Source organism: Plecotus auritus, assembly GCF_963455305.1.
Source record: "Plecotus auritus genome assembly, chromosome: 6".
NCBI classification, from domain to species: Eukaryota; Metazoa; Chordata; class Mammalia; order Chiroptera; family Vespertilionidae; genus Plecotus; species Plecotus auritus.
The window spans coordinates 93,930,711-93,950,584 of record NC_137773.1 but is presented as its reverse complement, the minus strand read 5'-3'; the positions used below and the strand labels follow the sequence as shown (position 1 = coordinate 93,950,584).

Here is a 19,874-nt window from a genome sequence, read left to right as displayed (position 1 = left end):
TCTGAGGACTGAAGGGTCCCAGGTTCGATTCCAGTCAAGAGCATGTACCTTGGTTGCGGGCACATCCCCAGCAGGGGGTGTGCAGGAGGCAGCTGATCGATGTTTCTCTCTCATTGATGTTTCTAACTCTCTTCCTCTCTGTAAAAAATCAATAATATAGCCGAAACCGGTTTGGCTCAGTGGATAGAGCATCAGCCTGCAGACTGAAGGGTCCCAGGTTCGATTCCGGTCAAGGGCACGTACCTTGGTTGTGGGCACATCCCCAGTGGGAGGTGTGCAGGAGGCAGCTGATCGATGTTTCTAACTCTCTCTCTTCCTTCCTCTCTGTAAAAAATCAATAAAATATATATTTAAAAAAAAATAATATATATTTTTAAAAGAACAGCCAAAGAGAAGCTGCTTCTAGATGTGAGCCTGAATTGTAAACAGCCAGTGTTTTGATCTCAGATAGACACGTCCCCCTCAATTGTTTTGTACTCTATAAAGCACCAGCCAGCCGCCCCTGGTGCTGCCCGTGCACAGGCTGATGGGACTTAGCAGTTCATCTTCACTGGTTGGCCACCACAGGTACGCATATAAGTCCTAATAAACCCATGTCTTTCACAGCCAGTCCTCTGGGTTATTTCTTTGGAATCTGTGAACACTGAAATTTTCTGGGACCTCGGCACTTTGTATAACACATGTCCAGCTATCCAGTGTGGAAGTTAGCCAAAGGTAACAGCCCTGCAAGGTTTTGCTGCTTGCCACTCAGTTTAGCCTAAGGCAGGTGGGGATCTTAAACCTAAGCTATATTAATGGTTCCCCTTTAGTGAGCTCAGGACATTTAGTGAGCTGTAATTATGGCTGAGAGAATGCACTCCCATGTATTTGTTATTACATTCAATCTTTACCTTTCACGTTTAACCTAACCATTCTCCAGAGAGGAAAACTGAGGCTCCCAAGAAATATGTCTTGTTATTGCTTAGTTCCTTCCCCCACTCCAATTATTTCCTGAATCTTGCGCACCCCCATTTATAAAGCTTCCTAGTTCCCTTCAACATCTCTGCCGCCAAAGACAAGGACACAGGAGACCAGGTGGAGACCAAGGTTTCACAAGAAACTGATCTTTACTCAACAAAGTTCTACACAAGTGGAATCTCACGCCACCTCGGCGCCAATCCCCAGCACAGCACAGTAACAAATGGACAGACCCTGGAGCCCGCAGGAGGAAGAGGGTGAAGGGGAAGGAGGGACATGGGAGCGAGTGGGACTGTGGATCGAGGCCAGTCAGGGTCCACAGCCCAGGGCAGGGGAGGTTGAGAAGCTACAACTTCGTTGTGCAAAAATCAACCAAAAATAAATTAAAATTAAATAGTTAAAAAAAAAAATAAGACAATGAACCAGACTCCCACTTCCCTGAAGGCAACTGGAGACCCTCATCCTGGGTGGAGTTTCCAAACCCATCAGCCAGCCAATCCAATCCACACACCCCAAGACCCAGCAGAGGATGCTCCAAAGAATTGGAATTACCAGGAAATTAAATGGTATTAAATTTTTTTTCTTTTTTCTTTTTTACAAATGGCTTCCAGAGACCTGCTGGAGTTTCAAGGAGGGAGGGGGAACCAGCTGAGTTTATGGAATGTGCACCAAGTGCCCCTTGGAATAGAGGCAGGGCCTGACCTGTCTGAGAAGACACAGGCCTATGATGGGGGTAGGGTTCAAGAACCCAGTGGGATGGATGGAGCAGGCCCCAAGATGCAAGAATTATCAGACCCCCCCAAAGCCCCTAAAGTAAAAAGCAGGGGAGGAGAAAAAAGAAAACATTAGCGGGGCTGCAGGGCCCAGCTTCATTATTAGGCCAACTCAGAATCACATTCCCTCTGGTTCTAGGGGATCCTCTCTCGCTGTGACCACGTCCCTGGCCAATCCCAGGATTCCTAGAATCACTGCCCCAATCTGGTGGGCTTTTGGGGCCACTGGGAACAGTGATGAACAGAAAGACTCAGGGCCTCACCACCCCTCCTCTAAGCCCTTGCTTTCCTTCTTGCTGGCAAAGCATAAGCTTTTGTCTCATCAACATGAATTAAATGCCCCAGCCCTTATTTTAAAAACTTGGGCCTGGAACTTGAGGAGGGCTCTCAGGAGCACAGAGAAATAGATTGCCCTTTAAATGGACATGCTTATGGAGAGAGGCAGGAGTAGATAGATGTCAGCAGCTCTGGCCACTGCAGCTCTCTTCCAGAAAAAGGCCCCAGCCCAGTGTCTTCATGTCATTGGAGCACAAGGGAGGGAGAAAGGGAGACCTCTGGCCAGCCCTAGCCACTCCAGTGGTCCCTTCTCTTCTGGCTGGGATGAGACACGGAGAGGGACATGGTGGCTGCGGCTGCCATAGAGCTGGCAGTAAGTGTGCTGAGCAGGTCCAAAGTGTGTGTGTGCTGACAGGGCAGCCCCAAGGTGACCATCGTCTTATCCCGCCCTGGATTCCCAGCAAAGGACCCCAACCCACCCAGCCCTCCCCAACCATCATCAATTCTGGTAAAACGGCTGAAGCGTCTTAAACTCTAGATGCAGGTTACACGGAAGGCCTCATGGGTTAATTCAGGGGTTCACTAATTCTACTGTCTCCATGCAGTCAGGGAAATGGTGGGGCAGCTGACCCAGCCTAGCTGGCTGCAGCGCCCACACATGCGTGTAGCCACGTGTGTACGTATGTGTACGCATCTCTACAGGGACCCCCCCTCCCCACCTGCTTTCCCCCTGCCTCATCCTAAGCTGGATTCAGTCGGCCGTATTGATTCTTCCCTCCCAAGTGGCTGGCCCATGTGGGCTGCCTATGGTGACCTTACTTAGAGAAAGGGGCCCTTGCTGCCAAGAAGTCCCACCCCCCTCCCATTTGTAGGATGAGTGTGGAGGCCCCACCCACCTGCCCACCACACAGGCCAGGCATAGCAGGTAGATGGGCAGGGAAGGCATCTGGATTTGGGTCCCACTCACTCCTCCCTAACCCCCCTCGACCAGGGCACGGCAACTTCTGGACGCGGTGTGCTCCCCAGCCACCCCTCCGATGACGACGCAGACAGAAACCTGCAGGGAGAGGAAGAATCAGGGCCTGTGCTCCCTCAGCCCGGATGACAGCCCCAGCCCCTCCATGCAGCCTCCTCACCGGCAGTCTCAATGCTCCTCTACACCCCGTAGAAGGCAGCCAACCTCTCCTTGAGCAGCGGCGGGAACTGCTCTGAGAACTGCTGCCAGTTTTCCTCCCCAACTTGGTCTTTGAAGCCATGGAGAATCTGCGGGTCGGGTCGGGGGGGTTGGAGAGGGACACCCAGAAGAGAGCAGATGAACTCAGCCTCTCTCCCCAGAGAGCCTTACCCTGCCGCCAGCTGGGACTACATCAGGGCAAAGCAGGAGCCTCACCTTATAAAACATGTCCCGAAGGTCATCCTTAGGGCTCACCCAGGAGGCTACAGCATCGCAGAAGAAAATAAAGTCCTGAAATGTGACGGATCCCATGTGAGGGGCCGCCCGAGCCCAGCCCCAGTGCCTTCCCTCAGAGCCCAGCCGCCCCAACCTGCACGACGCCCCCGGGGTTGACGCCTATCATCATGCAGATGCCTCGGAAGGCTGAGTCCTTCTCCTCATTGTCCCTGATGTTCCTGAGGGATGTGCACCTGTGGGGAAGGTGAGCAGGGGGGAATCAGCCGGCAGGGGTGGGGCAGGAGGGGCATCCATAGGAGCAGTGGGTGGAGGGGCTGGGGTAGGCCATGTGTCTACGGGGCACGGAGGAAGCAGGGTGTCAGAGGGTGATGGGGCTGGGACATGTATCTGAGGGTGAGCAGGGCTGGGTGGGCACAGGCAAGGGAACGAACTGGGCCTGCCCCACCCACTCTGCCGCCCGGCCCACCATGCGGTAGGCCCCACACAGATGAGCACACACCAAGGCCGGATGAACTGCTGCAGCATGGGTGCCACCTCCTGTGGGCACACGTAGCCCAGGCGGCCGATGGTAATGGCTGGAATGGCAGAGGGACCCGTCAGGCGACCTGCAACCCCGAGTGGCCCCGGGACAGTACATGGGGGGGCCTCTGGCACCAGGCACCAAGCCCCGCCCCACGGGCCACAGGGGAATAGCTCCTGCCAGCCACCAGGGCCTGGAGCTCGGCCCAGCTTGGGTCTTCCCTAGAGGCCAGCATTATCTTTCTTGCCTCACCTCCCAGAACCCCTTCCAGGTCCTTCCAGATGCCTTCCCTGGTTCTTTCCCAAGGCCACTTAACTACACTCCCAGCCAAGAAGCCCACCTCCTGGAGGAGAGCAAGGGGATGGCAGCAGCCCAGATCTGGTGCCCACCTGTATTTTCCAGCAGTGTCTTGGGTGTGTTGGGCCGGTTAATGATCTCCACCAGGTTGTTGAGGACCATCTGCACATAGGGCTGCATCTCTGCCCCTGGGGGACCAGACAGTCAGAGCCACACAGAGCCCACCCATGCCAACCACTCCAACTGCATCTAGACACTGGCCAATCACATCCAGTGACCAAGCAAAAAAACTTTAGCTGGTTCCTGGGCCAGGACCCATAGCCAACCAGAGGTAGATCCACACCTTCTAAACACCAGAAGCTTCCCTGGAGTCACTGATTAACACCAAGGTGAGGCCAGATGGCCAGCTCCTTTGTGGGGAGAGGGGAAGCTGACAGTCTCCCTACCAATCCTAGCCAACTGCATTTGGGGTGGGGAGGTGGCAAATCATCCAATTAGAATAAGACTCCTGTCCTGCCTCTTTACAGAAGCCAATCACAGATGGCCTTTCAGCCATTCGGCCCATCTCTCATGAAAATGCTCAGAGGTACCCTCTTGCCCCTGGCCCGTGGGAGCCTTTCAAGGGGACCTGTCACTCAGAGCCAGGCTCCAGGTCAGGAACAGGTCAATGGGGAGGGGCAGGGCCTGCCCACCTGCAGGACACTCACCCATCTGCATGCAGATCTCGCCAATGGCCCAGGTGGCATTGTTGCAGACAGAGATGAACTCAGGGTTCAGGTTGGTGCCCAGGATGGGCATGAACTCAGCTGGTGGGGGAAAAGAGGGGTGTTGAGCAGAAGGACCTGCAGGGTGAGCTCCCGGACGTGGCTGGGCAGGCCCCATCAGACAGTACGAATACATCCTAATTCGGTCACAGTCCTCCCTGGTCATTGTTCCATCACTTGAGGCCAGGGCTGGGGTTGTGAGGTGACGATGAGATGGGTGTCGTACCAATACAGGGCTTGACATGGATGAAGCAGGCTTTGGTGAGGTCTCCCAGGAGGGCAAAGGAGCTCTGCCGAACTTCAGGCATCGAGTCCTGGAGGGTCAGAGCAGGGTCAGCATGGCGTGGCTCCGCTCCCCGCAACCAGCTGGGGTCCCAACTAATCCCTCAGCTCAGGGCAGTTAGGGGAGCAGTCCCAGGAACACAGCCTAACCCTTCCACTTCCCAGCACCGAGGCTGCGGGCCCCCACATACACCAGGGCTCAGGGGCCTTGTGAACCAGTGCCTTGCTCAGGGCACTGCTGCAGAAGGAAAGGCACATGTAACTGCTGACACTTGGGCTGGGGGTGATGGTGAAGGGGCTGTGCTCTCACGTTTTCTATTTTCTACTTCTAAGTTTTCTACATTGTTGCCTTGAAAATGAGTTTTTACTCATGTCTTAATCAAAACCCTTTTTAAAAGAATTATAAGCTTTTTAATAGGCCCCTTTCCCTGATGTCCTTGGGGACCCCAACCCTCCAGGGTGGCCCACACGGGCTGCTCAGTGTCATCACTGTGAGAGGTCTGCGAAGGGTGCCCACCCACCTGCATACACTGGAAGAGCAGTGTCATGATGTTGCTGCGGGCCACCAGCTGCTCCACGTGGCCACCCAGGCCCTCGGCCAGGCCGCTGAGCAGGTCTAGTGCCACGATCATAAAGTCCTTATCGGGAGCCTCATACTGCTCAGGGTGCTGGGTATACATCTGGGCACAGTGGGGTAGGCAGGAAGGTGAGGGCAGTAGGCCAGGGCTGGAGCAGCAGCAGAGGAGCGGGCAGGTGGGTGCTCACCATGGCCTGGGCCAGTGTCTTCTGCACTAGGGTGACGCAGCGCTGGTAGACAGGCTCGCAGTAGGGCAGGAAGCCACTCTGCAGGGCAGTGGCCACAGATGACAGACACTGGTGGAAGGCAGGAGAGGTGAACTTAGGTGGGGTGGGGCAGGACTGTGGGAGGGAGCCTGAAGCCCACCCACCTCCAGCAGAGGAAAGAGGTCCTTGTCTTCATCCTTGAGCTCGTTCCACTTCTGGATGAGTGGAGGCATCAGCTTCTGGATGTATTCCTAGAGGGGGAGCAGGAAGTTGGGGCTCTCTGGGCAGAGGTGGCACTCTGGGAACCATCCAGCTAGACCACCAGTTCTTCTCACCCATCCCAAGCCCCAACCTATCCACCACTACCCCTTCAGGAGCCTGGGTCAGCCTCCTGGTACCCGCAGGCCCCTGAGCTCCCCCAGCATAGCACTTACCACACTGTCTCATAACTGTTTGTCTCCCCCACTAGACTGGGAAAGGGCGAGGGCAGGGGACAGGTCTCTCTGTCTACCTGTCGAGGTCATGGCCATGTCCCTGGCATGCAACACGGGGTCGCCGCCAGGTCCCTGGATGCCAGAGGTAAGCAGGGAATCGGGAAGAGGGAGGTGCTGTGGGGCCTCACCGGCTGGTTGAGATGGTGGCCCACAGAGTCAGCCAGGGTGCCGATAGCATCATAGAGGATGAGCAGGTTCTTATGCTGGTACTTGCCAAAGGCAAAGACAAGAGTGTCCAGGATATAGCTGAGGTAGGGCACCAGCTCTGTGCAGGCCTCCTCCTCCAGGGTGGCAAAGGCACTAGAAGGGGGGAAAGGGCTCAGTGGGCATCTACAGGTGGGGGCTGGGCCAGAGGCAGATAGAGCACCCGGGATCAGCCAGTACGAATACATTAGAAATCAGCGAATATCAGAGGTAATGAGTGTCATCTCTTCCCGGATGGCAGCCAGTGGTGCAGGGGGTAAGGACTGTGGGGCCAGGGGTCAGGGGTCACCTGCAGGCTGCCTCCTGCACCCTCTTGTTGCCATCCAGGATGCGCTTGAGCAGTTCTGTCATCAGAGGCTTGAGGTGCATGTCTGGTGGCTGGCTGACCACCCAGTGGGCATAGCGACTCAGTGTCCAGCAGGCAATGGAACGAACCAGGGCCTTCTTGTCCGACAGGCACTGGATGAGGTGTGGGATCAGCTCGGGAAGGTAGGGTACCATCCCCTGCATACAGCCTGTAAGGACAGCGCAGGGACAATCCTGAGTCCAGTTGAGCACAGCCACACCCACTCTTTAGGGGAGAGGATCAGCCCAACCTGTTAGATGGGGAAACTGAGACTCAGAGGTTAAATAACTAGATCAGAGCCCTGACCCGGTAGGTCAGTTGGTTAGAGCAGCGTCCTAATATGCCAAGGTTATGTGATCCATCTCCCGTCAGGGCACATACAAGAATCATCCAATGGCCCTGGGCTGTGTGACTCAGTGGTTAGAGTCAATCCGTGCACCAAAGGTCATGGGTTCGATTCCCAATCAAGGGCACATACCTGGATTGTAGGTTGAATTCCCAGCCCCGGTTGGGGCGGGTGCAAGAAGCAACCAATTGATGTGTCTCTCACATGGAAATTTCTCTCTCTCTCTCTCCCCATCCTCCTTCCCTCTCTTCGTCCCTTCCTTCCTTCCTTCCGCCCTCTCTAAAAATCAATGGAAAAATATCCCGATGAGGATTAACAACAACAAAAAGAATCAAACAATGAATGCATAAATAAGTAGGACAACAAATCAATGTTTCTCTCTTCCACTCTCTAAAATCAGTAATGAAAAAAGTTTGAGTCAGTGAAAAGTAGGGTCAGGAGGGGAAGGCATAACACGGCAAACCTTTCTTTGCCATCAGCTCCACCCCAACATGGTCACTCGTTAATTCATAGATGACCGGGCTGCACACTCAGGCTTTGTGGGCAGCAGTGACCACAAAGGTTTCTTTTGAAACTTTTCCTGGATGTTGGTGTTATTTCTCTATTTTTCATCTTCCTTTTTTAAAAAACCATGAGTATGTCTTTTTTTTTTTTAATCCTCACCTGAGGATATTTTTTCCATTGATTTTTAGAGTGGAAGGAGGCAGCGAGGCATATACAGAGATAGAGATAGAGATAGAGATAGAGATAGAGATAGAGATAGAGATAGAGATAGAGATAGAGATAGAGAAACATCAACGTGAGACACACATCTATTGGTTGCCTCCCTCACAAGCCCCTACCGACCAGGGCAGGGAATCAAACTGAAACTCCTTGGTCCCCAGGCTGATGCTCTACCACTGAGGCAAAATGGCCAAGGCTATCTTTTTCTTTTTTTTTTTAAGTATGTTTTTATTGATTTCAGAGAGAGGAAGGGAGAGAGAGACAGAAACATCAATGATGAGAGATAATCATCGATCAGCTGCCTCCTGCATGACCTCTCCTAGGGCTCAAGCCTATAACCTGGGCATGTGCCCTGACTTCCTGGTTCATTGGTCAATGCTCAACCACTGAGCCAGTGTGGCTCAGTGGCAAATAAGTCTTTTAGTTAGAGAACACAGATAATAGCACACCCCTAATAATCTAAGACAACAGACCTGTTTTTACTGGCTTAAAGTTAGTTTCTCCAGTTCTTTTTCATGAATATGTAGAGTACCTAATGTGAGGGAACCTCTCCTTAGATAAATTTTGAAAGCTCTCCTGGGTGAGGGCTCCTGAACTTTTTTTTTTTAATATATTTTTATTAATTTTTTACAGAGAGGAAGGGAGAGGAATAGAGAGTTAGAAACATCGATGAGAGAGAAACATTGATCAGCTGCCTCCTGCACACTCCCTACTGGGGATGTGCCCACAACCAAGGTACATGCCCTTGACCAAAATCGAACCTGGGACCCTTGAGTCCGCAGGCCGACACTCTATCCACTAAGCCAAACCGATTAGGGCGCTCCTGAACGTTTTATTTTAATTTTTTAAAATTTTTATTGATTTCAGAGAGGGAGGGGAAGAGAGAGATAGAAACATCTATGATGAGAGAATCACTGATCAGCTGCTTCCTGCGTGGGCCCCACTGGGGATCCAGTGCGCAACCCAGGCATGTGCCCTTGACTGGAATCGAATCTGGGACCCTTCAGTCCGCAGGCCAACGCTCTATCCACTCAGCCAAACCAGCTAGGGCTGAACTTATTTTCTAGAACAGGCCTGGATGCTGAGGTGGTCACAAGTGATGCCCGTAACAGACTCGAAAAGCCCTCTGGTTCATTCAAGCTGTACATTCCATCAGGACAAAGGGCGCTCGAAAGCCCATCAGTAACAGCCCACGGTGTGAAATTTGGAGAAACACCACCCCAGCACACTTCTCATTCTGGCAGGCCAGGGAGCAGGTTGGAGGTTCCATTGCACCCTGGGTAACTGGGGAGGTAATGTACATCCCTCTGTACCTTAGCTTCCCCATCTATGAATCCCATCTCATCAGGTCAGACTGAGCCCATAGAACAGGCTGCCTGTCACGGGACATGCACTGCGGAAGTGACTTATTGTTGTAGCTATAATTATGCTTATGACCTCCTAGAATTACATGTCCATGAGAATTAAGGAGAGGGTTTGCATTTCAGGGTTTGGGGTTCCTTTCAGGTTCATAGGCTGAGGGGAAGATTCAAATCTCAGATCTGTCTGGAGGGGCTGAGCAGGCCTCTGGAGAGAACTCAGGGATGATGTCCATTACCACTCCCTAGGTAATGGGAGCAGCTCTGCCTAGGCCAGCCTGTTTCATGCTAGCACAAGGGTCAGAGGTCAGGCAGTCAGGACAGCAAGGGCACTCACCTTCAGCGATGGCGCCCAGCACCAGGATGCCCGACTCCTTGACCACCCATTCAGGGTGAAAGAGGAGGCCCTTGAGCAGGGGAAGGAGGTGGGGCAATAGTTCCTCCCGGAAGACATTGGCCAAGACATCCAGTGCAGCTGCCGAGCACTTTCCTGGGACAGGAAGGGAAATTGGGGGGGGGGGGGGGGCGGGTGGTGGCGCAGGTTCAGGGAAGCCCATCAGGCAGGGCCTCCTCAACCATACCCCCAGATCAGAGATCACGATTAGGATGATCTTCACAATCTGCTCCAAGTAAGCTTCTCCTCACCTCCCAGCCCCACCACCTCACCACCCCACCACCCCACCATCCTTCCTGCCCGGGCCACACACTCAGATTCCAGTCAGATAAAGCATCATCATCATCGTCATCCTCAGCATCCTCAGAGCCGTCAGGCCTCTCGGCCTCATGGGGCAGTGTCACAGTGCGCGACTTGTGGAAGCGTGGCTTAATGTCCTGCTCGCTGTCGGGGACTGCCTCGTCCTCTTCCACATCTCCCTGTGGGGCAGACAAACCACTAAGCACCACCAGAGCCCCAGCCCCAACCCCCCACTGCCCTCACCCACCTGCCTGTGCCCAGTGGTCAGCCCAGCTGACCTTGAGCAGGATAATGTCAATTTCCGAGTACTTCATCCCATTCACCAGGATAGGGATCAACCTGTTGGGAGAGAGGATATTCACTGGGAGGCAGGGTGCCCTGGGGGGATTGAAAGCCTGGGCAAGAGGGAAGCAGAGGTTCAGATGGGAGTGTCAAGGGCAGACTGTACAGCGCACAGTGATTCTGCTGGCCCCGCATTCATTCATTTCCCTTAGTGGGAGCTACCCCAACCTAGTCTCAGCCACTGTGACAGGCACAGAGCTGACACCACTCCTGGCTCCATAGGAAGGCTCTTGACCCAGACCTGGATACCTCTGAATACACTGAGAAGCTTAGAACAGTGCCTGACCCCTAGTTCACCTAAGGCAGGGACATGTGGCCCAGTCACCAGGAACTTCCCTGGGATGGGGCAGGTGAGGGGAGCAAACAGGCAAGGCAGCCAGCCCCATCAGCTGGCGCCCATGTACCTTGGGATTGGAAACTTTGATTAGTCTTCGCTGACTTGGGGATAGGTGAGTGATCCAAGCTGACCCTAGGAGTTTTGCTGGAGATACTGGTCAAGAGGGAATTCTTTTTTCAGAGGTTCCTAAGCTGTAAAGCTGTAGAAGGCCACAGCCAGGAGGGAAGGTCATGCCTGAGAACAAAGCCAATGGAGAGGAAGTAGATCTGAGACTAGACAGATGCCTTTCACATCCTTTGAGCACCTGGACCCAACTATGCCTAAAGCCTCTCTTGATTTCTCATTTATTCCACCTATAACTTAACTAACTTTTAAGTCACTAAAGCTACATTTCATATCACTTGTAAAATATATGCAGGCACCCAGCCAGTGTTGCTCAGCGGTTAAGCATCGACCTATGAACCAGGAGATCACAGGTCCATTCCTGATCAGGGCACATGCCTGGGTTGTGGGCTGGATCCCAAGTAGGGGACAAGCAGGAGGCAGCCAATCAATGATTCGCTTTCATCATTGATACTTCTCTCTCTCTCTCCCTCTCCCTTCCCCTCTGAAATCAATAAAAACCAAACAAACAAAAATGTATGCAGGTATAGAAAGTAAACTGAAATAGGAAAGGTGGAGGCTGGGGTGGGACAGCACACAGGAGAGACACTCACTGAACCAGATGGGAGGCCAGGACATCCTTGCAGATGGGCTGTTCGGCCAGCGTCAGCCAGAACTCACAGGCCTCAAGGGCCACATTCTCATCATGGTCCTGGGTCCTCTGCAGCATATACTAGGGGAGTGGGATGAGAAAAGGTGAAGGCCCTGCCTAGCTATGGGTGATACCCGCTGTGCCCCCAGCCCCACAGCACCCACTCAGGCTGGCCTAGGTGTGCACACCTGGATAATGCTATGCATGTGGGGGATAAGCCTATCGATTCGCACTTCCAGCAGCATCACCAGGGCACGGCACACATTCTTCCGCACCTCAGGGTCATCATCCACAGCCAGGGCAAACAGGTGCTGCAGGGAAGGTAGGGTCAGCCACAGCAGGGACCCTGGCCCTCACCCTGCTCACCCCCAGCCTGGTAGTCCACCTCAATGAAAGTGTCAATATTGTCCATCAGCGCCTGGGCCCGGTCCATGATGAACTGGTTCACACAGGCGATGGCATGGGACCTGGCAGGGAGTGGGCATGTGGTTACCCCCGCCCTGCCTTCTCCAGGCCCCCTGCAGACCCCTGGGGAGCCGCACCCACCGGATCTTGGGGCTGCAGTGCTTGAAGAACTGCAGGAACTTGGGGATCATGATGTTGAGGGGCCTGTTGAGGGCATCGCTATCCAGGAGCTCAGACGAGTCTTCACAGATCTTCTGCAGGGCTCCAAAGGCTCCCTGAATAGTGAGGAACATACATGGATGCGGGTCTAGGTCCAGTCCCGGTTCCCACTTGGGGTGGGGCGGTGGGGGGCTGGCATGGCTTGTGGCCTACCTCACATGTGTTGTAATCCTCCGAGTTGAGCAGGTTGCACAGCTGGGGCAGCAGCTCAGGCCACATCTGCAGCTCACCCTTGGAAGCGATGGTGGTGATGAGAATGCCTGGGCGGCCAGGAAAGGACGCTGCCTCAGGCTGGGTGCAGGTGGGCTTACTCGGCACCCCAGTTCTCCCTGCCACTCTTAGGATGCTCTCCCTCTGAGCCCCCCACACACCTTTTGAGATCCTCTGAGCCTTAATGTAAATCAGCTCTGTCCCAGGTCTCAGGATGCAGCACAGAACTAAATACAAAGTCCCTGCCCACAGGAGCTGACTATCTAGTGAGGGAGGCTGCAAAATCAACATAAACATGCAAAGAAACCTGGGAGGCTATATGCCAAGAGCTAAAGGGGGAAATAAAGCAGAGAAGATGGCTAGCAAGGGCTGAGGACAAGGGTAGCAACTTAAAACTGGGTGTCCAGAGCCTCCTCCAAGTGACATCTTGATATCTGAGCAAAGTCCTGAAGGAAACGAGGGAGAAGCATCCAGGTCCCTGGGTAAAGAGCATCCCAGGCAGAGAATGGCAGGTGCAAAGGCCTGGGGGCAGGGGCATGCCTGGAGAGATTACAGATGGATAAGGAACCACAGGGCCTGAGCAGAAGGAGGTGAGGGCTGGGAGGGGCAGGAAGCAGGTCCAACAGGGCCACATGGCTTCCTGAGAGCTTGTACTGCTCACTAGAAACCCAAGTACAACCTGCAGTAGGCATCTGAATGAAGTATGAAGGCAGTACAGGGGTTTGGCAGCTGGGCTGAATGTGGGTGGTGTCAGTGCAGAGATAATATTTAAAGCCAGGAGGTGGCAGTCTTTCCTAGAGGAAGCTGCTGCCAGTGCCAGCACTCCAAATGACCCTGGCTTACAGCTCTGCTAATAAAGGTGCTCCCTGAGGTAGACTGTGAATGCAGTCCCAGTCCCATCCCTGTCTGTGTGACGATGGCCAATCACCTAACCTTTCTGTGCCTCAATGGGGACAAAGACCACTAGCCTACTAGGGCTATTGGGAAACTTCAATGACTTAAATCAAGTATTCAGAGCAGAGCCTGACACCCAGAATGCACTTGGTAAACTCAGATCCTTCTGCTGGCATGTGTGGAGTGAGGGTTTATTGTTGGGGCTATGGGTCTCTTAACAAAAGCAAGGGCTGATCTTGTGGTAGGCCTCAGCATCTATCTCAAATTTAACACTATTTTTCTGTCTTTATTTCATTTTAAGACTACCTCCCCTTAAGGTAAGCGCATCTGTCTTTTCACTTAAAATAGTTACATACCATACAACACCCTTTTAAAAGCAAGTTTTAAGAGTTGACAAATATTTTAAAGAAACAAAAATGTAAGTCATTATATGTCAACTAACCTCAATAAAACTGGGGAGAAATGTAAGTCAGTAACAAATAGTAGGGATGTATTTATCAACAGTAAAAAGGCTTAAGATAAAGTGCTGGAAAATTGTGGCCATCCTTCTGTTAAGTCCCTCAGGCAGCCTTCCAGGAATTAGGAAGTCTCCAAGGCAAAGCTAACTCATTAATGATAGGAAGCTCCTCAAGGGTAGTGAGCTCTGATTTTAATCTGCTAAACCCTCAGGACCTTACACAAATTCTCCACATTGGATGACTGCCTCTGAAGCAAGAATGGCTATTTCAGGAAGGAGTGGTTCAGAGCATGGACCTGCAATGGTCACTTCTGAGCTCTGCTACTTACCAGACACGTCCCTTAACCTCTCTGTGCCTGTTTCCTCATCTGCAAAACGGCAATAGTAATAGTTCTACCATCCGTGGTGAATCAATAGCCGTAACATTTTGAGATGCTTCCTGGCTGAGAGCAAGGGCTCAGGGCGTCATCACAGGCTGACTCTGCTGCCCCCCACCCCCTTACCTATGGTGGCTCGGATGAGGGATGAGGCATCTCCGATGTTGTTGAGACACTCCTGTTTGATGAAGTCCGCCACAGGTGGCGGAAAGCTCTGGTAATGCGCCTTCACATTGTTCTTGAGGATGAGGCCACTGAGAGAGCGAGTAGGTTCATCTGGGGGATGAGAGCTGCGGCTCAGGGGACAACAGGGGAGAGAGTGGGGGTCTACCCTGCATGGAGGGGCATCGAGGGCATCATACCTTCTGACTTGAGTCTGGTCAGGACGAAGATCAGGTAGTTGTTGAAGTCGGGAAACTGGTTCAGTTGTTTGAGTTTCTGTCAGGTTGTTAAGGGACTTGGGAGACGAGGGCCTTCCCCAGGTGGGGTCCCCTTACTACCATGTAGCTGACAGAACCTCTGACCTGTGGGACCAGGCAGCCACCTGTCAATCCCCATGCCTAGAACAATGCAGTATTTCAGGCACGTCAAATTCATCCAGGAGGTGAGGGAGCATCCCTGAGCTCCCCACCATGCTTGAAGACCTGGCCAGAGCAGGAAAGGATTAGCAGACCTGGCTCTGTGTGAAGGTGGCAGCTGCTACGCAGCTCTGCTTACTAGCAGTCCAATGTTGTCTGCTTAAAAAAAAAAAAAAAAAAAAAAAAGGAATCTGAGCCCTGGCCAGTGTGGCTCAGAAGTGAGAGTGTTGCCCTAGCTGGTTTGCCTCAGTGGATAGAGCATCCGCCTGTGGACTGAAGGGTCCCAGGTTCAATTCCTGTCAAGGGCACATGCCTGGGTTCCAGGCTCGATCCACACTAGGAGGCGTGCAGCAGGCAGCCAACCAATGATTCTCTCTCATCACTGATGTTTCTCTCTCTCTCTCTGAAATCAATAAAAACATATTAAAAAAAAAAAAGAAAAGAAAAGAAGTGAGAGCACGTTGGCCAGCACACAGACGAGTTTGATTTCCAGTCAAGGGCACATACATGGGTTGCAAGGTTCGATCCCTACCCTGGTCGGGGAGGCAACCAATCAATCTCTCTTTCTCAACCTCCTCCCTTCCCTCCTTTCACTCTCTCCAAAAATCAATGGAAAAATATCCTCAGGTGAGTATTAACAACAACAAAAAAAAGTAAACTTGCCAATGGTTTAAGACAGTATTTTAAGTTTAATTTATAGGCCCGGTTGGCATGGCTCAGTGGTTGAGTGTTGACCTATGAACCAGGTCACAGTTTGATTCCTAGTCAGGGCATATGCCTGGGTTGCAGGCTCTCCCCAGTGGGGGATGTGCAGGAGGCAGGCAATCAATGATTCTCTCTCATCATTGATGTTTCTATCTCTCTCCCTTCCTCTCTGAAATCAATAAAAAAAAATATTTTTTTAACTTTAACTTTTTAAAAAAGTATTTTAAACAACCAATTGAAACAAAAATTGTAACCATGAACCTAAACAAAAGTTGAATCCCAACTAGAGGTGGCATCCCCCCAACCCCAGAGTCACATTTCTTCTGGAAATGGGATCCAAAAATTCTAACCCTTAATTCTCTGCCAAGGCCAGCAAAAAGTCTGGGGATTAGGGGATGGGCCCCATCCTGTGGCCTTCAGGGGATACAGATGTCTGCCCAGTTCCCCCAAGCCCAGAAAGAAGGATACATCCTGCACGATTCGCTGAGTGGCTGTATTGGGTGACTGCGAGTCTTTAAGCAGCTGTAGGACCTGCTGCAGACCCTGCTCGTCTGGCTGCCAGTCCATGGTGCAAGGCAAGCTGCGGGGATAGGGGCTAGGGTCAGGGCTGGGTCACCGGAGCTCTGTGTGAGACCGAACTGAGACCCAAAGAGTTGGCATAGGAAGTGTAATCAGAGGATGCTGCTGCCAATCCAGCCAACCTAAGTGCGGGGCGGGCGGGGGGCGGGGGGGGGGGGGGTTGTCCCAGCAATCTGCACCATTCACGGTGGCACAGTAGCGAGCTTGGGAGAACAGGCAGGGAGATGTGGAAATGGGGCATGTGAGGCAGTGGCTGGGCTAGGTGGATCATCATCTGGCAGGCAGAACCTTGGGGGGGAAGGGGGGTCTGCCGTCCCCGGATGCAGGCCCTAAGGTTTCCAGGGTCCAGCCACTTCTCCAACCAGGTATCATGCCCCTGACCTCGATAACCTCCGGCCCCCGCTGTCTCCCCAGTGCAAGCAGATCCCCCTTCTCCCGAAACTGAGACCTCAAGCTCCGCCACATCCTGACGCCTCCTCTGCTGAGGTCTGGGGGTCTGGTCCCTGAGCCTCCCTAGGTGCACCATCCCAAGGCTCTCCGATATTCATGATCCCTGCCGCCTCCCCTAATCCAAGCTCAGCCAGATACCAGACTCCCGTTTCAGGCCTAGCTGGACCTGCGATTCCCCTTAATCAGGCCCGCTTGCCTCTCGGAAAGAGAGCCAGTCAAGTATGCCCACCCTGCGACAGAAGCAGGTAGGTCCCTGTCCCTTTCCCCCAGTCGGGTCTGGCCAAGCCTTTCCCCCATTCCCGCCCTCCGCCCCAGTGAGCAGTATCTCCTGCTGACGGATCTCTGCGGCTTCCCCCAATCAAGTTTGGACAAGCCCCCACACCATCTCGAGCCGGAAACCCCCTTCGTCGGATCCCTGCGGATTCCCCCCAATTAAGCCTGGCCGAACAACCCCCGAGGCACTCCCCCCAACGGATCCTAGAGACGCCTTGTAGTCAGACCCAGAAAAGCCCTCTAGGCCGAAGTCTGACGACCCTCCCTATCAGAGTCCAAAAAGAGACCCCAACTTTTCAATGCGGCCTCTCCCAATCAGACCCAACCAAGCCCCACCGAAAGAGCACCCCCCCACCCCGCACACACCCGATCCTCGCGACGTCCCCCAATCAGATGATCTCCAGCCCGACCCTAGACGCCCCACTGGCCGGATTCTCTCGGTACCAAGAGCTGACCGGGCTCCTAGGCCCCACCCCCTAAGCCCGGCTCGGTTTCCCCCTCCCCCCACCCCACCCGTTCCTGCTGCCTCGAGAATCGGGCCCAACCCGAGAACCCAAGGTTCTCGGCCTTTACGGGTCAGGCGCGGCCCTGACGCCCGGGCAGCACGCGGCACAGGCACAGACCCTGACGGGGGTCAACAGCAGCTGGAGCCGAGCAGGTCCGGTTCCGGGTGAGGCCCACTTACCCGGCCCGAGGCAGCAGCGGCGGCGCCTTGTGCTGCGGCTTCTCGTGAGACTCGCGCGGAAGGAGGGAGCCAAAGCGAGGGAATTAAAAAAAAAAAAAGAAGAAGAACCACACACTCATACATATACAAACGCGGCCCTAGATGAGCCGCGGCGGCTCCCGTACGCTGTTCAAATTGGCCCAACCAAGCCAATCGGAAGAAGCAGCTGTCGCACGTGTCCTTGCACCCGGGAGACCCAGGCCGCGCCGAGTTGGGTCACGTGACCAAAGAGTGAGCTACTCTCTTGGCCTCTCTGGGCGGCCGGTCCTCCCGTCGTCTCGTTTTTCTCAGCGGCTCTCACGTGGAAGCTCTAGCTAAGTTTGGTGGAACCCGGGGACTTTGGCTGTGTAAGTAGACCCCGGAACCGCTCGGCCAGAGCCAGCTGCTGTGCCTGTCACCCCCTCCTCTAAGAATTTAACTGTGCCTCCCTCTCCCCATCCAGAGGGTACTTGGTAGGAGTACAGTCTGTGTGCTCAAGTTGAGAGTAGAGGGAACAGCCGGGGGTGGACTTTATACCACAGAGACAAAAAAAAAAAAAAAAAAGCTAGACAAAGGGACTGCCGGAGACTGGCTGAGTTCCTACAGACGCCTCTGCTACATTATATACTTCCCAGATTAAATTCCAATTTAACAATTTTTACAGGGATATGAAAAAAAACAAGGATATAAAATTTTTAATGAATGAACTAATAAAATAAACACTGGAGCAAAACGCCCTAATCCCTTTCCCCACTTGAAACTGAATGAAGTGGAACGGCCCACGAAATTTAGACGAGAGCAGGGTTATAAAGAAGACATTTTTGTGATCTTTGCGCCGTCATAGGACAAAGTGGGGCCCTCTTCCTCTTAAGAACAGGAAAGAGCTGGAGACCCTAGTGCTCTAAGGACAATCCAGCCCTGCCCTGAGAGACTTCTTGGCCTCAGGAGAGGCACAAGGTCAATTTTTGTCCCAGCCTGGAGGAAGGGGATAGGTTTCTCAGCCCACTCTCCGTTGACAGTCAGCCCTGGTTCCGTTCATTCATGAAAAACAGGTGCTTAAGACCCCTCTTGCCGAGCACTGGCTTGGGAAAGGTCGGCTGGCGCCTAGCTCCACCCGACAGTCGGGTTCCCTAAAGAAGCAGCCTGGATTCCCACCATAGCGGGCTAAGTTGGACAAATATCCGACTTGAGAGACACGTGCGAGAAGCCGATGTCTACGCATGCGCAGTGGCCTTCCCTCGCGCCGGCAATTATCTGGAACTACAGTTCCCTCCAGGCACCCGCGGCTTACGGCTCTAGCTGAGACTCAAAACCTGGGGATTTGTAGAGCCCTGGAGATGGGCATTAAACAGAAGAAAGAGTGAGGTGAGGGGCTGGCACTATGTGTATAGGTTACCGGAAGGAGTATGAACGGTGGGAATTTTCTGCTCAAGGTTGGGGATTGCCCCAGAAAAGGGTCAGGTGGAGAGCGAGTTAGAGATGCAGGAGAGAATTTGTTAGGGTTCACCTCCCTTTTAACACGTAGTTTCCAGCGACTCTGCACAAGTTTCGGGAGAGGGGATTGGGGCAGAATAAAGTGGCCGCTGCTACCTGTATGGTCCACAGTACTGGGAAGTGTCCTCTCCCTGGATTTGAGTACGGAATTGGGACTACTCACCCCATTTCTTAAGCACCTACTGCAGTCTGTCAGGGAGTTTCTAAATGTAATTCTCACAACAGCCATATGCACTGCAAACTTATTTCATCTAGAAGCTCTAGGGCAAAAAGACAAGGAGCTGATGCCCAACCATGAATGTGAGATGGCAAACGCCTATCACTTTACAATAGCCTCTCAGCCTGTGCATCTTATCACACTGAACCAGCGTTTAAACGTCAGCATTTCTCAAACACGACCACCAAACACAAGCCAGTTGCTTCACCCAGGAAAGCAATGACAGCTGCTCGAAATGTCAGGGTTACCATTGACTACATGAACATTAGAACCTGACTCTAGAGATGGTTCTGCATTTTACACCTATTTTATAGATGAAGAACCTGAACCACAGAAAGGCTAAGTGACTTACCCAAGATCAAAATGCTAACAGGCATCAGAATAGTTTGAAGCCAAACTATTTGACTCACCAAAACCTGAAATTTTATTGTCCTCCCCCTTCAGACTTTCCCCAGGTCAAAGCTGGTGAGCACCATGAAGGGAGGTGCCAGGACTCCATCAGCTCCTCCTGCCGCTTGACACTTCGGAATAGAAGCTGAGCTGCTGCAGAGGCGACCTACTTCTCCCACGTGTTTCTTTTTAAAGATCCAACCTATGTCGATGGCTGTAGAGGTGGCTCCATGGGCTATGTCCCCTCCCCCCACTAGTCACA

The 19,874-nt window shown here is 53.0% G+C and overlaps 1 protein-coding gene across 3 annotated transcripts; it reads right to left on the bottom strand.

Annotated features, from left to right (window-relative positions):
- Positions 1 to 1,087: 1,087 nt before the first annotated feature.
- TNPO2 (transportin 2) lies at positions 1,088 to 17,715 on the bottom strand. 3 transcript variants are annotated; one of them, XM_080671890.1, is made up of 25 exons: positions 17,494 to 17,715; positions 15,975 to 16,086; positions 14,586 to 14,661; positions 14,350 to 14,499; positions 12,439 to 12,545; positions 12,208 to 12,341; positions 12,047 to 12,128; positions 11,850 to 11,972; positions 11,624 to 11,742; positions 10,507 to 10,567; positions 10,242 to 10,407; positions 9,872 to 10,024; positions 7,051 to 7,276; positions 6,686 to 6,857; positions 6,228 to 6,314; positions 6,046 to 6,153; positions 5,802 to 5,960; positions 5,225 to 5,312; positions 4,942 to 5,040; positions 4,327 to 4,422; positions 3,917 to 3,992; positions 3,551 to 3,650; positions 3,397 to 3,471; positions 3,143 to 3,269; positions 1,088 to 3,063 (listed from the first exon to the last, which is right to left on the bottom strand). In XM_080671890.1, exons 2-24 carry the CDS (start codon positions 16,071 to 16,073, stop codon positions 3,162 to 3,164), a joined length of 2,664 nt encoding a protein of 887 aa, XP_080528016.1. In that variant the 5' UTR covers positions 16,074 to 16,086; positions 17,494 to 17,715; the 3' UTR covers positions 1,088 to 3,063; positions 3,143 to 3,161. The 3 variants fall into 3 exon arrangements, with proteins under 3 accessions (XP_080528016.1, XP_080528014.1, XP_080528015.1); XM_080671888.1 differs by having other exon boundaries at positions 3,917 to 4,022; positions 17,494 to 17,636; XM_080671889.1 differs by lacking the exon at positions 17,494 to 17,715 and adding an exon at positions 17,175 to 17,266 and having other exon boundaries at positions 3,917 to 4,022.
- Between the last annotated feature and the right edge of the window lie 2,159 nt (positions 17,716 to 19,874).

What these genes read in the sequence shown, in the direction of transcription:
- TNPO2 (XM_080671888.1), bottom strand. Translation starts at nt 16,073, where the DNA reads ATGGACTGGCAGCCAGACGAGCAGGGTCTGCAGCAGGTCCTACAGCTG. An exon ending in ATATTGACACTTTCATTGAG is followed by an intron (nt 11,973 to 12,046) that starts GTGGACTACCAG and finishes CCTTCCCTGCAG; the next exon opens with CACCTGTTTGCCCTGGCTGT. An exon ending in TTGACATTATCCTGCTCAAG is followed by an intron (nt 10,408 to 10,506) that starts GTCAGCTGGGCT and finishes TCTGCCCCACAG; the next exon opens with GGAGATGTGGAAGAGGACGA.